The sequence below is a fragment of the Tachypleus tridentatus genome, chromosome 8 (genome assembly GCF_004210375.1).
Source record: "Tachypleus tridentatus isolate NWPU-2018 chromosome 8, ASM421037v1, whole genome shotgun sequence".
Lineage (NCBI taxonomy): Eukaryota > Metazoa > Arthropoda > Merostomata > Xiphosura > Limulidae > Tachypleus > Tachypleus tridentatus.
The window spans coordinates 43454622-43476697 of NC_134832.1; the positions used below are offsets into that span (position 1 = coordinate 43454622).

Below are 22076 nucleotides of genomic sequence, written 5' to 3' on the forward strand. Positions count from 1 at the left end.
AATAAAATGGAGAACATGCTGTCTAATATATTTCAAGGACTATGAAATAAACATAATTCCAAAATTCAACTACTTTCTGACATGAAATTATGATTAATAACTATTATACTTTAACATTTTATTATTAAAATGTTTAATCAGTTTCTGTATTTTAAAATTCAATGTTACTTATTTTCTTATTTATATTTCATTGTTTTGTTCCCAAACCTAAAACTGATACTTTGAGAAATAATAAAAAGCTTTAGCATATATGTTTAAAAATTAAAGATACCTATTACTTTAGAATATTACGTGTAGAATATCACTGACCAAAAAAGACAAAAAAAGGCTAACAATCTATAAAGAATAAAAGTAATCAAAATTTATTTTAGTTTCAGTTAATGCATCAGAATGTTTTAAATATTTTAAGACACATACACTCACTCAGTGGAAGATTAAGATATCCCAGAGACCCATAAAAGTGAATAATATAGGACCTGCTCACACACATCATTTTTTATGAACAAAACAAGCATTACTTCACAGCTAAATATACACTTCAGTCTATAAATGTAAATATGTAATTAAATGCCTTTGCTTTTGTCTATTTGCTTTGTATATTTATTAATCCTACATTAACAACACAAATCTTGCTCGATAAAATTATTTATACCTAAGTATGAGAAAATTTCAAATAGGACTCCCTGTTTAAAAGAAAAATTTTAAAACTTGTTTCCTTTTCAATAATTCTTCCTTTTTCAACAATACCCTTTAGATACAGTATTTTTGCCTAACTTTTTTGGGGGCCCCCATTTGCCTCAGGGCCCCTTGACTACAACTTTGCCTGCTCTTCTATTAATCTGCCACTCTATACACTCATGTGTGAATAATGTTTGATATTGTCATGTGAATATGGATGAATAAGATATCCTTTTCTGTAATATTTCATAGAGAAGTAAATCCTCATATGTTTGATAGTCAATGTTCTTAACTGAACCAAAACTATGAAAGTTTATACCAATACAAACTTTATAAAGGTTGTAAAAATATGCTAACCAGTTCTTCATCAGATTTTTTCTTCACAGTGGCAACATCTAATGATGCTGGTTGGATAAGCAGAGAGTCACTATATTCCTGAATGACTTTGTCACACAATTCTGCAAGGTTCAGACACTAAAAAGAAATCAGAAGTTTATTATAATACTAAATTATAAAAGTACACATAAACAATAAAATACAACTATATCAAAATCTATTATACTTTATAAATGTGGTTACATGTACATCAACAGAAAATCTCATGGTTATCTTCCCACTTAATCTAATGCCAAGCATTCTGATATATGAATGCTGGAAAATAAAGAGTTAATTAACAACCAAGTAGCATAGTTAGTGCTACACTACTGATGAATCAATATCTCAATTTAGATTTGAATGAGCTTACCACACAAGGTAAAACACTTTGAAAAGATCAGAGCTTTGTTTGAACAGTGAATTATGAAGACAAATTCTAATTAAAGCACTTAAATAAATGAACAAGTAATTTTCCTGATGTCATGAAAAAAATCTTCATCACAGACCCACAAGCAAGTCTTTTCTTGACAAGAAACACTAAGAGTTAGCAAAGAGACAATTTGGGAACATTTCAATAATGATGTGATGGTATGTAAGAAACCTCCACTCTTCAAAAAAAAAAGTCAATTGTAAAGTAAATCCTCACTGAGGTTGAAATAACAGGACACAGCTTGAGAGAAAATACTCTTTATGGTTTTTGTTAAAAGCATCTTTACTAAAATATACTTAAGTAAAATTACATGTAAAGAAAGTAAACACATCTTACAGCTTATCCCACTAAATAACATTAACTGCAGGATAATCATATTCTATTAGATAGTAAGTCTGGCTTAAATGTAATGAGCAGTTTTGATACTAACATGTATCATATCCAAAACCTCATTTAATAAAGACATAAATATTTTAAAAGTTCTTCAGTAAGACATCTTTAAGACTACCTGAATCCCCAAATCCCAAGCACATATTCATACACATAATATTTAAAAAGTAATATTGTTTTTCAAGAGTGGATCTCCCAAGCATAAATGAAATAACCTATCAATTAGTCAGCTTGCATGCAAAATAAGCCACTAAGCAGTAAAAAAACATTAACCAGAGAGATTAATATGATCTATATCATATTCTAAAATACATTTTCCTATACTATTTATGCACCAGATTTCTTTTTGGTTGCAAGGTTCCTAATAATGTACAACTTATACAAAATTATTTAAGTTAAAATATCTTCAAGACTACAATTATCCTTTTGTTCACTGTTGGGATCTGCCTCATGTATTCACATAGAAAATTAATGATTTCATCAAAGCTAGATGGTGTATTACAATAAATGGTATAACAAAAAAGTACAGTATTGAATATAATAATAATTTGAGGGTTAAGTGTATTATAGTCATTTCACTTTCTTCTTTAAGCAAGACACTGTAGTACTTACGTTATTCTTTATCACTTGATGTGGCTTTTCAACAAATTGATCTCTCTGAGCAGTTGAGGCCAACTCTATACTTAACTTAAGCACAGTTTTTCTAACATGGGTATACTGATCTTGACCACAGAAAGGATATCTGTTGAGTAATAAACATTAAACTGAAACAAGGTGTCAATATTACAACATAAGCAAAGTACACTTAAAACCTTCAACTAGACAAGATTCACAATTACATCATTTTATAAAGTATCCTAATTATTTAGTTTTTCTTAAATAAAATAAATGTCAGCACCTATAATCTATTACAAAAACTGTTTCTACAAAGTTCAAGAAAACTAACTCATTTTTATCTTTCTTACATTTTCCATGTGTTATTCAAAATGAAACTAAAACTAAAATTAGTTGCATATATATGAAACTAAAACTAATAAAACTTCTTAAAGACACTAGAGCATGCAGTAAAATGGTCTGTGAAGTTAAGAACAAAGAGGCCTTTCACTAAAATAAAAAGTGAAGCTAGTTAAAGAAATAAATGCATAAACAGCAATATTAAATAAATGTAAGATTTAAAAAAGTATTTTAAATTATCAGCTTACTATAAAGATGTATGTCAAATACATGGGGAAACACTGTTAATTTTATTAATTACATAAGTTTGTTATTAATTTATTTTCTTACAAGATTGTGCTAACAAATGAACGTACACATCAAAAGCTATGACAACTGAAATGAATACCTAAGTAGGTTTTGGTCCTTTATGGTTATATTTACATTGGTCAAGTGCTTTCAATTTTAACTTCATTCATAAATATGGAAAAGTACAAAAATCATGTATAAAACATTAAATGTCTGTCATTTTAATGGCTGGAACAATAAGGCCTTTCAGTACATTGATTGTTTAAGTAAGGTGTCCTTTCCTAACTTTTGTGAACTTTCTAGACCTTAAAGTCATTGCAGTAATGAGCACCCTCTAGCAAACATCTATATTAAAACATTGAAAATACATATATAGCTTATACCAATATCATACCTTACTCTGGATAAAGTTAGCGGATTGTTTAATTTTTTTATGTTTCAACAACTATATTTCTCTCTAAATTATATGCATCCTGAGAGTCTTTGAAACTGCTTTTTCTCAAGTCTAAGTATCTTTATTATGATTAACAAAAAAAAAAAGTGTCACCTTATGTACAAATGATACAATTAGCTCTGTAAATAATAAATAAAAAACAAGAAATTTAGATATTCACTCACAATAAATGTAAAATTTGACATGTACACTCAAATAGAAATCATACACTGAGCATGCATAAATACATTCTCAAATAAAAAGGAACCTTTGATGATTTACATACTCAAACAGAAATGATACACTTGGTTAGAAATGATACACTTGGTTACATAGAAATATTAAAATAGAAATAATGCATTTGATGACACACACAACAAACACAAAAATGAAAATTATACATTTTTGCTACACACACACACACACTAACCAAATGATACATTTGTCATGCTGACACAAATACTCAAACAGAAGACATACTGGGTAACCTGCATAACATAAATAGCTCATATGGCATGATGACTTACATATTCAGATAGAAAAGATACCCTTACCAACATATACTCTCAAGAAGAAATAACAACACTTGGTGGCACATATTTAGACAAAACTAAGAATATAAACTTTGTGTAATTTAATTAAACCTACCTCATATAAAAACAACATTGAAATAACAACTTACATGTTATTTCTAAAAATAAACTGAATATAATGAAATATATCAAGGAATGTTTAGTGACAAACATCTTAAATATCTGAACACATAACAAACAGTTAAAACAATCATTTGAGAGAATATTTTAACCATTTTAAATTTGTATGTATCACAACAATGTAGCTTAGGTTATGTCTAATATGTTCCAATTAAAATCGGGCAAAAAAAAAAAACCACCCTTAAATCAGTATACTCAGTAATCCTGAATGAAACTTCAGATAGGGAATCAAAACATTTTGTGATTTATAGCATTCAAATACTTTAAGATCTCTTCAATGGAGAACTGTGAAATTTAAATACACTTTTGATTCTGGAGCAAAGCTGAATTTCAACCTTCAAAAATGTTTCTACAATGAATTTATTTTAATACAAAAATGAAGAAAATGAGGGATCACTGAGAATATTTATAATTCATTATGTGCTTAAATGGATAACACATACATTTATTACAAGTAATTACATATAAAACAAATCCTTATCACTTATGTATTGAACTCTACCTCACATGTAGTTTAAAATTGTTGCCTAATTGTTCAATTTAATGAAATTAGCTCCTTAAATCAGAGTGGATGTTGCTAAGATCTCACCAAAAATCACAATTTACCCATCAGAAGGTGATAATATCTGATGAGATTTATGTCTCTTTGGTCAAAAACTAATCCAAACCACATTGTTATCCCCAAAATTAAGGAAACTGAAGCCATATTTTACCATCAATTTCATTCCTGACAATAAATGATATACTCTTGAATTTGGTGAGAAATAACATTGTATTATTTATTAAAACAGTCAAATACTTTATACAACAACCCCTAGATAGAACACTAACTTTAAATTGATATTAAGCTTACATAAATTAGGCCAGGTGAGAAATAAATACAGGCATTTTATCAAGTACTACATAAATAGCAGAAAATGTTGAAACAGATTCATTGAGTTTATGCGAATGACTACTCATTCATAGTTTATTTCTATCACCACTGCAGTGTAAATACTGATAAGCTAATCCAAACCAAGATAACAAAACTGCCTATGCATGTCAGCTAAAACTGAATAATAAAAAATTATTACTTATATTACACATTAACTTAATTTTTTTTTAATTTAGAATGATAATAGCTTCAATTTATATTTTTTGCTGAAATAAATTACAACAAAATAACTTAAAATTTATTAAATAATGTAACATATCTTGATATTAAAAAAAAAGAATTAGATTAGAAATATTCAAAACAAGTCTGCAGAAAGCTGTAACATTAAATACACAGTACCAGTATGTAAGATAATCCCGAAGACTTAAATTAAAATGGAACAAAACACCACTATAATAATTTTATGGAAGACTTTAAGAAGGTTGAAAAGACCTAACATCATTGTTAATTATGATGAGCACTGACCAGACACTGTAGCCACGATATTTTATTTAGCTTAAAGCAATGTTCTCATTTAACTGATATCTGAGAAATAGTAGCACTTAATGACTCTTCAAGTAGAACTTTAAGGTGGCTACTGTACAGTAAGTGACAACATATCTGTGTAATCAAGAAATATGAATACTGTACACTTACTCAACTATCAAAACAGAGAAAGATATACATTTAATGTTACAATATACCTACCTGTCTAGCCAAGAAATGAGAGACTTCACAGACACCAAAATGTCTGAAACAGCTGAAAGTGTTGCTGTTGACACCTTTTCTTGTTTCTTATTATCTGAAGCTTCCAGCGGGCCATTGAGCTTCAATTCATTAAAGAGGTTCCATGCCTTGCAGCTGAGTTTTAGTGCTAAAGACTGTAGGTTCTCAGATGTAAGGTTGTATTGCTATAGAAAATTAACAAATATATTATACTTATGCATAATAAAAAAAATCCTAAAGCAAATACACAAATTCTCAAAAGTAACTTTAAACAGGTAATAGTTGGTTTCCAGTGATCAAACATATGATTTTCAAAGTACAATATCACAAAATGCTTAAACTACTTCAATGTTTTATTAATTTTTTTTGTACAATATGCAAAAATATACTTAAAGAAAATCACAAATTTTCTGTAAAAGTTATTTTATTTATCAAACAACCCCAAACTATTAACCATTGTTTCTAACATATTATTTAAAGTACTTTTTTACATAATTTTAACATTATAGACTATTTCAAAACACTAAGGCTACAAATATACACTATACAATACAAAAACTGAATAAAACACATCCAAAGAAACTTTTTTTCAACAAAGTGACTATTTTTTATTCCATCCATAATATGTTTGAGAAAATCACATAACCTTAACTTGTACATTCATGCCACTCATGAAGTAGTATTTAACATCAGCTTTTGTTAGTTTTAAATTTTATTAGTAGAACAGTACATCAAGTCTCACAAAAATTTCGTTAGACTCAGTCTTATAGTTTTTAACATTTTCTAAAGTTACTTACAAATTCTTTACACTAATATTAAAGAAATGTTTATTTTTTTATTTTAGAGAAAAAACAAGAAATTAAATGCTAACAATGTGTGTATCTATGTACATAAACACTCAACTTACTTGTGTAAATTGTGCAATGACAGTTTCATAGAAATTTGTAATCTAAATCTGATAATTAGGTTCGATTAATAAAACTGGCTAGAATTTGACAAAAATTGACCCCGTTTATTTAGTAGGTGTTATTGTTTTTTCTCTCAGCTTATTTTCTATTACTAATTACTGGACTACAACAAAGGTTATTTTCCAAAATATTGCACATATTCTGAAATCTTCCAGTAATACTTTGAATAAATATTAAAATCATTCTTTCATTGGAAATAATAAAGTATAAAATATTCAACATACACAAATAGTTAGTAGACTCTCATAAAAACTATCAACATAATTTAACTTTGGAGTTATAAATAATCAAATACTGTTTTTGTGTTGCACTCAAAACTTTAAAATTAGTAGCACACCTACATAAAAACAGTATATTGCTGTAAGAATCTGCAGTAAGTGGAACCTCTACTGGCAAATTTTAACAAAGTTTAGATTTGCTAGGTTCCTATTTTATAACCATGAGAAAGGCAACTGGCCAACAGCACCCATGCAAAGTCTTTGACTATTCTTTTACCAACAAACAGTGAAATTTAACTGTGTTTCTCAGATATTACTTGACTAATAACATCATTAAGGTTTTAACCAATTTACATCAACAGGACTGTTTAATTACAACAAGCTCTAACAAGACAGGTAGCACTGGAATGAAAAGTCTTTATTATAAGTTGTGATTATCTTCATAAAGTGCATGACAAATAATCATGTATTAAGAATAGAATCATCATTCTGCTGATTCAGAATTACAAATTTCTGATTCACTTTTCATTGGAATAAAGCTGTGTACAAAATAAAAACTAATTTTAAGTCTATCATAATCTTTTTCTTCTCTATCTTTAAGAACAGAAGCACCACATGCTGTTAAGTTTATTGTTCCTTTTTAAAGTGAAGACATGCCTAAAATACAAGCAAGCTTGTTTTGATAACTTAAATGTAGTTGTGTATCTTCTTTTCACCACCATGTGCTTGACCATTTCAATGTGGTAGAGTTTTTATAAAACAGAACTAAGCATGCATAACTTGTGTTAATCTATTCCTAATAGTAATCTCCTTAAAAAGAAATGCTTAGTGTTTTTCTGATTTATCATCAATGTCATGCAACAATGTTTATTTTCATCCATGAGAGTTCAGTAGTTTGGTTAGTGTAGTCATATAACAATTTGTGGAGAGAAACCTACTGCATCATATTAGTTACATTTACAGATTGTTATAGGTTTTGTATTATGTTGCATCTACATAACATTTACACAAACAATAACTTAGGATTAAAAAAAAAAAAAAAGCAATTTAATCCAAAATTTGGTGTACTTGAAGACGTGTATCAAAAGAAGCTAAAAACAAAGTATCATGTGAGAATAACCAGTTAACTGAACTTAAATGTTTAACAAGACTGATGATTACTTTATCAACAAATTCAAATAATATAACCAAGCTCTAGCATATATATATGTGTGTGTGTGTGTGTGTGTGTGCATGCATATATTTATTTAACTTACAGCTTATACATACCAACTGCCTAAGAAGGTCCACAGCTTCCAGTATCAGCTCTTGGTGTCCAATTTTATTAACATTCAAATTAACCAAATCTTCTGCAACTAGGGTAAGCAATCGTCTACCATCAATGTTATTATTTAAAAAGAAGTGAGCATAAGGGACAATCCCATCATCAAGGCCTGTATAAATTAAAAACAATACAGAGTTGAAATGAACACTATTAGACACTACTAATTTTTGTTATATATATAATTTCTATAATGGAAATTGGTTTTGTTTAAAATCCAGGATTAATATGATATTACTTCATTCTTATTTATTACATGTTGGTAAGTAAAAATTAAGCAGTTGTGTCACTAAAGCTTTTGTCTATTAGTAAACCTTTCCAAATAATTCAGCATATCTTCATGAATTATTTCAAATTTTAGGAACTTACTAGAATATGACAAAGTACAAGTTTTTAATTTAGTCATTTTTCCTTCATATAAAAAAAATTCAATATACTTCAGTTGTTGAAAATAATTGTTTTTTTCAACAAACAATAAAATAATTAAACAAATAAATGGAGAGGAGAGAGCACATTATCACCATCACTAACTGTATGAAATGGATAAACCACTTCTTGATTGGTCATAACAAAATGATTTTAGATTGCATAAAAGACTTCCTCTGCCATCTGTTCCAGTCAACTCTTCATAAATATTTTGCCTGGACAACCTCTCAGAAGTTTTATATTATTTTCTTAAAGGACTTTTAGGACATATAGTTATTAACATTCAACTTGTATATTTGTGTATGAAGGTTTAAGTTTGTTTCAGAAATTATACGTGCTCATAGGTATTAAAAGACTAAATTACAACAAAATAAAGATTTTCTAAATGGTACTATTTATAACTGAACAAGGTAGTCAACAGTAAAAACTAGCACTGTTGTTCAAAAGCCAACTGCAGAGAAAACAAAGGAAAACTATAAGATGTATTTAAAGCTATTCTATAAAGAACTAACCAAAGGTTTGCACATCATAGTATTACTAATGATAATTTTTAACAAACCTCTCTTTATTGTAGTTATTATTACTCTTATTATAATGTCATGTATGTCATGCTTTGCTGGCATCATTATATATCTTAGTAATAAAGTAAGATATGTATTTAAGATTTCTGGTACATAAATGAAATGAATGTTTTAATTGTAAAGATCTAGCAACAACAACAAATAAAAGATCAAAATGCGAAGCTATCCAAATGAGTACATCAACATCCAATGTACATCTATAAGTAACAATACAATAATGAATGCAACTTATCATATGGCAAATAATCTCTTATTGTAGAAATGTCAAAACTAAGAATACGATCTACTTGTATGCAGTGTCTAATTGTACAGTTATACATTTTATGACTGAATATACAATCTCTATTTTCCTTAATATTTTAAACATGACTGATCATCAGTAAAGTGTGTAAATGTATCTGAAACTATGGTGCTTCTTCTATTGTTTGTAAATGTGAGTTATTAAGCATTAGAAATATGACTTGTAAATACATCAATGTATAACAGTATTTTGATGCCATTTCAATGTCAATACTAAAAGCCCAAATCATGTGAATTGTGACATTCATTCAAGTGTCATTCCTTTTTATGTGTGTGTGTGTGTGTGTGTGTGTGTGTGGTTTTAATCAAATGCAGGCTAAATCTGAATAATATACTTTATTCCTGCTATATTCCATCCATATCTAATTTGTCTCGATGAAACAGTGGAGAACATTAAACCACTTGAGTGACACCCATTCATTAACTTAAGAAATCAAGTTTATTTGGAAATACAAACAGAAAAAGTTTGTGATATGTACCACATCATGAATCTAATATTATAAATATTGTATTTGCACATTATTGATACACAACCCTCTTAAGCCTAAATTATTGACCTTATGTTCAATCAGTACAATAACCCTCCATAACCACTATTCTCTGAACACACTAGAACAAAAAATGAAGCAAATGCCTTGTTCTAGATTTAAGATTTAGGTTAAAGTTACATTGTGCTACCACTGCATGAGCAGAAAAATGAGCTCTTATAGTTCAACTAACTATACAACACTTAGAGTATATATGCAGCACTACATTACTAAGAAAAATCACAAACCTCTTAGATTTATCAGGATAATTTTGATTTTTTACACCATTTTTATGAATATCATATTGCTTCTACTTAACTGTAACCAATCCCAGACTCCAAAACTACAACTGACATGAAAGCCACTTGAACTTTTGAAACAATGACCTTTTTATCTTCAGTGACTTTAGCAAGGAAAACGATGACTTAACACTTCTTATATTATTAACATTTCAGCTTGCTGTATCAAGACAAGTGTGTGAAGTGTTATATTCTCCATACCACCTGTCATCTTGTAGATGAATCACCACCTAAAATGTTTATTTTCTTATAAGATAAAAATATACTAGCTATGTAATAAAGAAAGGGTATTTTAAGAATTTTTCTCAAAAACTGGATACTTTATCTTTCAAACACGAAAATTAAAATGTGCATAATAAATCTTAAACAAATTAAAGCTTCAAATGGTAGAACTACTGATTAACAATATAAACAAAAATCAGGAGTTTGGAGGGCATTTTTTTTGTACTTCAAGTTTAATAGCACTTTCATGTACTTACAGGAACAAAGCCAATCCTAATACTGTCCTCAAAATTACCCTAAGAAATTTTATACTAATTCCACAATTTTTTTGTTTTAAAGTTTAACATATAATATTGTCCACTGTGCAATTTAGAAAAAAAAAACTCACAATTCACAAGTATTCATATTTCAGAAATTTTTGATCACTTCTTCATTTATATTATAAATTATCCAGAGCTTTGCATTGTTTTCTGAAAATTGGTTTAGGGCACTTTAACGACCTCTGTAAACTAGTTTATTGTTACGGAGTCAAAACTATCTTTGACTGATCAACTTTCTGGCTTACAGAACTTAAGTAAATGTAAATAAAAATGTTCAAATTCATAAATATTAACATCCGAGAATGTTTCATTAAAATTAAGTTTCCTTACTCTACAGAGGAATAAGTTTCATAAATACAAACTGTGTTAAATGTTGCATTTACAAGCAGATAAAGTGGATGATTAGAAACAGGTTCTTAAACTAATTTCATACACTGATGATTTCACAATTGTTTATACAAAAATTAAACAAAATTGTATGACAGAAATTTTTCATATGTCTTATGTACACAGAATAATAAAGCTGCTCATAACAGAAAATTTTCAAACAAATACACAAGTCACATAGTACATATGATATTTAACTGAAACATGTAACACTCTTAAATTGCATTCAAGAGGATATAGGTCATTTTATCAGAAGCTATCATGAATTAAAACTCCTCTTAAAGGTTTACTCATAATATTCTGTAAAGTGTTTTTCCTGTACTGAATGCTAAGTGAATGTTAGTTTAGTAATAAATAAGTTGACTTGTTAGATGCAGTACAGTGGCTCAAAGAATGGCTCTGAGATATTAGACAGCATAGTAGCTAATAGAACAGCTATAAATTTTTTTCAAGCACAAATTAAATCAGTCAAGAGATGAAGTTATTAGCTACTGAGATCTAATTAACAGCTATGGCAATTGAGGATTCTCTCTTGTTTTTATCATAGCAAAGTGTTTTCCCACTTGTTATAATAGATATCTATGTTTATGTAATGTGGCACATGTTACAAATGTTTTACGCAAGTCACTTCAAATGTAAGTAGGAATTTGCAATACACTGGTACTCGTACAAAATATTCATTTTACTTTTATGCAAGTTAACTTGTAACATAAAGAAGAGTGATTAAAGACAAAGTACAGATTGTGAGTTAGAGAACATTCAAAATAGTAAAATAGTGTATCTCCAAATAACAATGGATAAATAGAATTATAGTAAACAATACATTACGTGTATTATTGTGTACAAATGATAAAAAAATCTATAGTAAAACTATATATTTCATGTGTACCATCAAGTAAAAATGGATAAAACTATAGTAAACAATACACCAGTATCTTCCAGTAACAATAGATAAGGAGAACTAGATGCATCTTGCATTACTAAACACTGTATAAAAATGTTAAACTAAAAAACAAACTAGGTACAAAACAAATAGGACTATTATCATCATTTCAATAAATCTTAGGAACTAAAATATCCTATTTATCCCAAAATTCCACTTGAATGACACGATTTACATGAACAATTACAATAAAAAAGGCAATAAAAGACATGTACTGCCTATTATTCAAATTTGCAGAACTAGAAAGTAACAGTATTTAAATGTAATCACTAATGAAATTTAATTTTTTTTAAATAATACTTTATTACTGTAGATCAAAAAAACATTTCGAAGTCCTATTGTAAAATATGCCTGTGGTTTTGCAACAAAATCTTTTCACACTTTCATCAAAATTAAATCCTATTTTGTATTATTTCAAAATTCTATCAGTACACTAAGTTAGTATTATAACTTAAGGGTTTTAACAACTTTCTTACCATCAAATTTGTAAGTTATTTAACCTGTATCTCATACACTGTAGTATTCAGTAAGGCAGTTAAGCTCAATCACACTGATTTTTGGTGAATAAGGTTAAATTAACACAAGTCAGGAGTGCATGTTTTGTTAAGTATTAAATGTTTTATTAAACATGCTGAGCATGCACTGTTGTTAAAAAAAAATTCACAGGTAAGTGAACTTGTGTGTGATTGGATTGCTGAAGCATACACTGGGAAAGTGATGTCCCTGTGTACTAGACTGTTTATTGAATCCTTGAGGAAAGAATGGTGCACCTTGGCCACAACAGGTTTATATAATAAAGCTATCTTTTAGGCTATTAGCAGTTAGAACATGACCAGACTAGATTACATTGTGGTAATGATGTGATTAGACTTCAAAATATATATTACATTATTTGGTCTTTGTAGATCATGAATGTTCAATTATGTAAAATAAGGGTACATACAAGAATAGTCCCAGTGTCACAAGATATATTCCTTTTAGTTTAGCTGTGTATTCTGAACACTTTCATAGACTGTTACAAGTTTTGCCAAAATACCATATTGCAGTTCTATTACTTTTATTGCAAAAATTATTTTTCACTGACAGTTAATGGTAGTAAAATGTGTACATCAATGTTCCATTAACTTCATAGCTATAACATGGCATCTTTTTAATGTATAGGTATAATCATAAATAGTTAATTTCATCTGCTAACAACTGCTGAATAGATGCCAGTTCAGCATAACAATTAAACTAGTTCCTGGTTATGAAAACTGGTGACAGAATGCTGAGGTTGGCAAACTTTTTTGGTTCCAATCTTCTTTGAGTTATAGAAGTCCCTAACTTTTAATCACAACATCTTGAGTTATCTTTACATGCCTAGCAAACAAAATTTTTAATTGTAGCAAATTTTCTATTACTCATGCTTTCACAGTAAAAGTAAATTATATCCCTCAGCTGAATACTTGAATAATTTTGTAGTAAAAACCAAAACTCCCAAGTTTTAACCAGAAATGTATCAAACTTTCCTAAAGGGTAAAACACAATTTTCACTGATATTCAAAATTTGGGGTATACTAGTACACATTGCTATATAAATTTATTCACTAAACCATACTTTATTTTACTTTAGTTTCAAAAACATTGTTTGGCTTCCTTGAATTCCTAAATTAATATTAATGCATTTAGGACTAAATCTCAAAATTTCTTTGAAAATTCTGTTACTACTGATGAGAAACCCATATTATTCTAGGAATTCACTTACAGAACCTTCATATAATTTTCTAAGTAGGCAACCAGTGTGTGTTTGTTTATGAATATTTCAACTTCAATCTGTTCACTACTACTAAAACAAACAATTAAAGGTATAATCAAGTTATACAGTATTTTGTGCTACTTACAAATGTTATAAATATTAGCAGCCTTACAAGAATGAATTAAGGAAAACAACAGAAACATATGAGATAAAGTTAATTACTTGACTAGCTTTGATGGCCTTTGACACAAGTCAGGTAATTAATTTTATACTTTTTGTAAATATGTTTTTTCTTTACTTAATTTGTGGTTATAAAACTGTTAATCTTTATAACAATTAAAAGTATGTCAAGTTTTGCATAACAATAAGTCGTGTGGATCTTGGAAATGATGTAATCAATAAACCTGTGTAAGAATATCACAAAATAATCATATTTCTATTTTAAAATCTGAAAACTTCAAGGAAAAGTGTGCCCCTCAACTCCTCTAGAAAGATTTTGTTCCTGTAGCAGGTGCCACCAATGAACAATCACATAACCCCATCTGAATTCTTGATGACATCACTGAACTTGGTATTTAAAATAATGGTCCAAAGAAAATCAGTACAAATTTCAATATAATTATAATGTCAATAACTAAGTGTGAAACTGGACTAAAAAACAAACAAAATTATTTCAAACCTTAAAAAAAAATCACTGAAATTAAAGGATAATGATGTTTGTATTCACTTTTCACTTGCACAAAAATACATTAAAAATAACCATTTTATACATATGAAGATAATTTTGTATGTATTTAATTTTAATAAGCAACTACATATTTGTCATTCCATTTTTGCATTTTAGGTTATTTTGTTTAAACATTCAAATACATAATCTTATTTCAATACAGTCCCAGTTCATTCATACATACACATTCATTTCACAAGTTTTTGTTTCCCCTGCATTGTTCTGGTTTACTTCAATAAGGTACATCCCACCTGAAAGCATTCACATTCTCTCTGATTTATAATACTTTTAACTCCACCACATTCTGTACATTGACAAAACTGATACTTTGAAGTAAACAACTTAAAGAAGTTTAATAACAAAACCAAAAACATTAAAAACTAATTTTTTTTTAATGTTTAGAAAGATTTTATTATTGAATATGTACTATTAAATCACTAAAATATTCATTATGGAAACAAAAGAAAAATTTAAATAATTCAAAGCTCAAGTGAAAACAAGAGCTTAGTTTGTTTTATCGCAACAAATGTCAATATTATCTTATCTGATTTGATAACATGATTTCATATAGAGCATAACATTTTTAATGAAACAATTTTTGTACAATGTCATTTTATATAACATTAAAAGGCATCTTTAATTTTTGCATCTTCACTGTTCTATCCATTAAATTAAACCTAAAAACAACTCAGCTCAGTGCCAGTCCTTATAATTCAGAGAGATATCAAGTGTCCTTTAAATTAACTGCACCAACCACATAAAAAATCAGCTCATTCTACAGGCCAACCTCTCTGTTAGAAAAATAAAGCTGTCTCAGCTGAAGATGGCTTCTTCCTTGCCAAAAATTATTTATGTCTCCTTGTCCAACCATTCGCACCATTAAATATAGAAAATGATGCATCACCACTATCATTTCCCTTAACAATCTTACACACCTCAAGTAGGTCCTCCCTAACTCTTCTCTTTTAGAGAGAAATGTTCAAAGATCTTAACATATTCTCATATAATAACATTACCATTCCAGGTATTATCCTCACAGCCCTTCTTTAAACCTTTTCCAACAATTAAATGTCCTTTCTGAGGTAAAGAACCCAAGTCTTTAAGTGTGGCCTAACCATTAACCTATACAATGACATTATAAAGAATATACATATCTTAAATATATAAGAAATTAAACAAATTTTCCTCATTTGTTTAGTATTCATTATTAATTCAGTTGTCAAAATCACACTAGGTAAGTCCTGTCTGATCTTTTTTCTTTTTTTTTTTACATTTGGAACCAAAATCTCATTATTCCTTAACTTTATATGTAGTGAAACATTACATCTATTCAAGCAATGATTGCTTGCACCCAGATGCCCCTTAACTTCACCCTATCAACCACTTATTTATTATAATTTAGCAGTAAATCTATATGGTATAGACAACAAGGAAACATTGGTTCTTCAGAGATGTCCTTACACACCCACATTTGAGAAAATTACAAACTTTAACTAACTCATTATTTTACTATTCACAAAATCATCAACTTTGCATCCATATTTCTGTAAAGTGTTGGTTGCTACTACTGCCAATGGTGACTCCTTCCTGAAGTTAATCACTCTGTTAGAAAAATAAAACTTTCTCAACTAAAGTTTACTTTTCATTTTCAAATCTTAAACTTATATCCATTCACCATAGTACCTTCAAAATATTGCACAAAGAAAAAATTCATGGATTATATCCTGTTAATTCACTGGAAAATCTAGTAAACTTCAATTAGGTCATCTCTTATTCCACTTTTCTCAAGATAAAACTACCTTGACCTATGTTTAAGTAATTAATTCATCCCCAGAATTATCTTTGTAGCCACCCTTTAAACAACTTCCAAAAAGTCAATAATTTTCTCTTAGATAAGGAGATCAGAACATATGTACATACATACATAAACAATTATATAAGGATGTATGTACTGGCAAAGGTCAGTTATCTGTGGTATAGACCTTTATTTTGCACTTTGTCATAAAAAATAAGGAAAAGGTGTCACCATGCATGATGTTTTAGAAAACAAAAGTTTTACATGTGTGGAAGTTGAAATACTGATATATGTGACTGACCCAATTACTGGAGATTTTTTCCTTCAATATGATACACACAGATATAAAGTACTTTGTCAATGTGAAACTTTAGCTTTTCATGTCATTAAGTTTTTCACTTAATAACTCTTGGTCTCATAGTTTCTTTACTATTTGAAAAACAAAATTAAAGTTATCATTCAGAATAAAATCTAGTTAGACAAAAATGTACAAAATTAAGCAGCTATGGCCTGTAACAGTACATGTTACCAGTCTGTAATTAACATAACAGTTAAGCTTCATATTTAAAAGCAGCCTCACTGGTTACCACAAAGTAACACAATGTACCATAAACCAACTACAAATACACATGCAATGTGGTCACATATTTTGAGCCACAAATATTTTGCAGTTGCATTTGTATAAACCACCAAGATGAATCATTACAACAAAGAATAAGCCATTTTATCAGTTTATTTTCTTAAGTCTTTTGATAGCATTTTATCCAAAACGTTTTTTTGTTTACTTCCATTTGCTGTGTTTACATATATGCAGGTAAATACAGTAAAGTTCTCTCTTATTTTCATTTTAAAATGTTTTTTATTGTAAAGTACTTCACTGAAAAACAATAAATTGTATTTGTTCAAATGATATATTTTTACATCTTATTTATATATTTGTTTTGTTTGTGGTGATTAGTATAATCCTTAAAAGCTTAGTCATAACAATAAAAAGTATAATGCTTGAGAAGCTCTAAGCCTTGCAATCTTTTAACCAGTCTGTGAAAATCTCATATCCATCTATAGTAGCCAATCCCAAGTTATAACAAGAGCAAACACAGGAATTTCATACCATTACCCCATCTCTCTTTTCTGAGATCTCCTTCATTTATATTAGATAATATCACATTTCACCTTCAAAAATTCAGAAAACCCTTCTCCGATCAAAATGACTAAAGACCTGGATCATTTTCTTTGGTGTGATGAACATTCTCATCTTTAATGTGTCTATGAAATTGGCTACAACTCCAATGACATTTTACAGTTATTATCCCAAAACAGTAAAAATGTGCTATTTCGTCATTATAAAAATAATTTCAAAGTGATCCAAACTCTGGATCTGGACCAAATTCAAGGGAAGACTGACTTCCCATCTTGCATAAAATTTTTGTGTACATTGATCTATTAGCTTTCAAGATATGTACATGTAAACACAGACACATGGACCCCACTGTAATACCCTAGTTCTTCCTTCAAGGTAATGGTAAAATTTAATATATGGCCTGATTAAAACTCCAATAATTTGAATTTAAATTTTAAGTATCTCTATGTCATTACTCTTTAGCTGTAGAATGCAATGTTGTTATTATAAGATCAGATAGTTAACAGTGTATCAATTACAGTGTTGCATGTATCTCACTGTTTAATGAAATCCTTTTACTGTTTGACAATCTGCTGATTGTGCAGATATCTACCACACCCACACACAATGCTGAAAGATTTTACATAAAATAATACTAAATACCTGTTGCATTTAAAATAAAATTTTATTTCCTCAATCTAAATTACAATGATATTGTCAAAATCAGTATAAATTATTCCCTTTTGTAATTATTACAAGCTTCAGGATACATTCTGTACACAGACGTTACAGTCATTATAAATGCTGAAGACGAAGTATTAGCTATATGTATAATGATAATTACACAATTATTACACTAAATGACTGGTATATTTTATGGTCTAATGTAAATGTTAGGAGAGAATAATTTCAAATTATTACTAACACTATAGGTTTACAAAAGTATTAACAACAGCACTTTAACAGTTACAGTTATTTCAATGAATATCATTTAGCATTTCAAAAGAACGTCATTAATAAATACCATATTATGATAATTTTAAAAACTTGTTACTAGTACTTCGTACTCACGACTCATTGTGACTACTGACTATAACAATATTTTAAAACTCTAACACTTCAGGTTCTGGTGAAACTGAACTCCTTCCTATCTTTATTAAAATTTATATGTGTATACGTTCAAAGCGATGTATTTACTCTCATGTTAAACACAAAACAGCTTAATAGTACCATCAGTGGTAGTACTGTAGCACTATACGGAGAGTTACGTTTTGTGAGAATAGTTTAATAAGTCATTGTGTCAATGCATTAACTTATGTCTAGTCAAAGCATGTGTATCTTTATGATAAAGTTTATGATCATAATATTGATAAAAAATTATTAAAGACGCTGAAATGGATTATTCAAATTTAAATCGCCACACTAACTAGACTTTTAACTCCAAAGGGTTGAAAACATTTTAAGAAATTAAAGTGTATCTCAAGAGACCAAAATCTCTATTTCCTTACTTACCTTGTAACCATTCCGCTGTATGTTCAGGAGTCCATTCAACAACATTGATGTACGCCATCTTCCAATACAATCGTTAACGTCATGTATCTAGCTACTGCCGTTAGGGCGCACCACCTAGGCTTCGAACAAAAGTTTTCCCCCCAAGACGACAAATTTTGAATTTTAGATTAGGCTTGTGTATCAATAAGGAAGTCTTGATGATGCTGCGGTCCCACTGTTTCATAAACAATTTTTTCGTATATTTCTTTTTAATATCTCTAAGAAACAAATATGTTAAGAAAGATCCACCAGACGGATAAGTGACCCACCCAGCCCACGCTCACCTTAGACCCTCACGAACTCGAGTGAAGTGCATTGTTATGACTCACATTGAAAACCAGTTTTTTGCCCAAGGCGGAAGCCTAGTGTCGCTCGGAGCATGAGAGAGTTCCTTTTAGGTGAACACTACAGGATGAAATCGTCACCGGAAACTGCTTCGTGTAATTGAGCGTGAAAAAACTGCTAAAGCCGTTAAAGCTCTTGTTCGTATATATGCTAACTTCCATTCATTGTGCAATTACAATTCAGGTTTAATAGTTGTCTAGAGGTTTAAGAACACTCAGAAATAAATATTATAAGATATTTTTCCCGCAAAAAATATTTAATAACAATATCAGGTTTAACTCCCTATAAGAATGCGATATATATACCTATTGTTTAGATGCTAGTAGTCATCCAGTGTAAAATTAATACTATCAATGATAAATAATAAATAGGCATAAAGCCCATTAACATTTTTCCATTTGGCACCTAAACATTTATTAGTGGTATATACCACTAGAAGTAGGGCGCTGCTATGAAAAGTTATGAATTATTTTTCCGAAATAAGACCGAAGGATACCTGGAAGAGCCATCTATTTTAACAACTCCCACCACTAGTCTGTTATCTATCAGTCAGTATACATTTTTACCAACGAAAAGTGTGATTGACCGTCACATATAACGCCCCCACGGCTGAAAGGGCGAGCATATTTGGTGTGACGGAGATTCGAACAGTGACACTAAGATAACGAGTCGAGTGCCTTAACCACCTGGCCATGCCGGTCCTAAAACTTTGTGTAGTAATTTGTTCTGTCGTAATGTTAGTAAAATGTACGAATGTCATTAATCACGAGTGTGTGTTTTTCTTAGTAAAGCCACATCGGGCTATCTGCTGAGCTCACCGAGGGGAATAGAACCCCTGATATTAGCGTTGTAAATCCGTAGACTTACAGCTGTACTAGCGGGGGAACATGAATCAAGAGAATTATGTACTCTGTAGACTACAACACAATTTGATGTATGAACTTGGAAAAAAAAATTATTATTCTTAACTAATAATAATAATAATTTGGTTTTATTTATTCTTGAAACTAAACACTTTAGGGGACTCTGCGGAAGCTGATTTAGTATTATAGATGTCTACAAAAATACTAGCTTTTTAGAATGATGATAATGCTAATCCAAGTTAAAATAATAAGATAAACCATGTTCAATCACTTAGAATACAACAATGTGTTATTCTTTACACTACTTCTCATTTGTAAGTTACTTAAATAATGATAATAACTGTGCTTCGATTACTTAACGTAGTTCACACCAAAATGTTTGTTCGTGAAATTGATGAAATAACTAGCACCTTCAGCACCATGGTTTCAGATGTATCCCAACCAGTATCATTAGTCCTGGTACTGACGAAAGGCCTCGTTGGCACCGGATGTGCCAACTATATTGTGATTGACTCACAAGTTCTAAGAACTGAAAATTCATTACACTGTATTTAATACAAATTGTTACTCTCCTGTACAATAAATTACATAGTTGTGACCTAAACATTTCTGAAACTTAGAATCATCCTCTAGTGATAAATTAATATAAGTTTTAATGCCTAAAACTGTATCGTGTGTTTGGCTAGTAAAGTATTGTCCGCAAATATTATGCTGGTAAAAATCATGTGACAATATCTATCTAATTGACAGTTTTCCAATTAGATATTCTAACAGAGCGAACTTCCTTTTTTTAAAAAAAATAACAACAACTAAACAATGAATTATATGTATTCTGTCCACCACAAATTTAGGTAGTATAAAGATATGACAGTAAATTATAATTATAAGAATCAGTGAAATATTGAGTTAACTTTTGTTTTATTTTCGTGTAGTTGCAGTCATTCACTGAAAACTTAGTTCCAATGAAAGTATTTGGATCCGTAAGTTGTAGCTTATATTTAGTTACGAGATCGATCAGCCATGAAATATTTAAATAAACAAGTTAATATTTACTTTAGTCGTAGTACAACTAGCACAGTATTCCCATTTGTAGATTTAGATCTACAAGTTACAACAGCGCCTCGGTGATGACAGCTTTTAGAAACCGTAAGGAAAAAATAAACTAATTTGTTATCATTAAGTAGACTGAACTTGGCTTTATTTTCACTAAATAATCTGAAAAGCATCCATCAACAAAATAATGTTACAAAAATATTTACATACTCAGTTCAACTTCTTTTAACTTTCTAATTTTTTCCTATAGTTAACGCGTTTAATTATTTTTTTTAAATTAGACTAACAGGTTTTACTTGTATCTAAATGTTATACTTCAGCATTCGAAATAATAACTTCTCTTCAGATCTTCGTTTTGTGTATGTGTATTTTTCTTATAGAAAAGCCACATCGGGCTATCTTCCGAGTCCACCGAAGGGAACATCATTTTGTCATTATCATTATAGTTTTACGAAAGGGACCCGATACAGCCAGG

General features: G+C 29.3%; 1 protein-coding gene across 1 annotated transcript in view; it reads right to left on the minus strand.

Moving 5' to 3' along the window:
• cnk (connector enhancer of ksr) overlaps window positions 1-19710 on the minus strand; it is a 70353-nt gene extending 50643 nt beyond the window's left edge. The window contains 5 exon segments of the mRNA XM_076448641.1: window positions 1036-1152; window positions 2486-2615; window positions 5883-6085; window positions 8356-8519; window positions 19302-19710. Coding sequence (XP_076304756.1) covers window positions 1036-1152; window positions 2486-2615; window positions 5883-6085; window positions 8356-8519; window positions 19302-19359 — 672 coding nt within the window. The 5' untranslated portion in view covers window positions 19360-19710.
• Between the last annotated feature and the right edge of the window lie 2366 nt (window positions 19711-22076).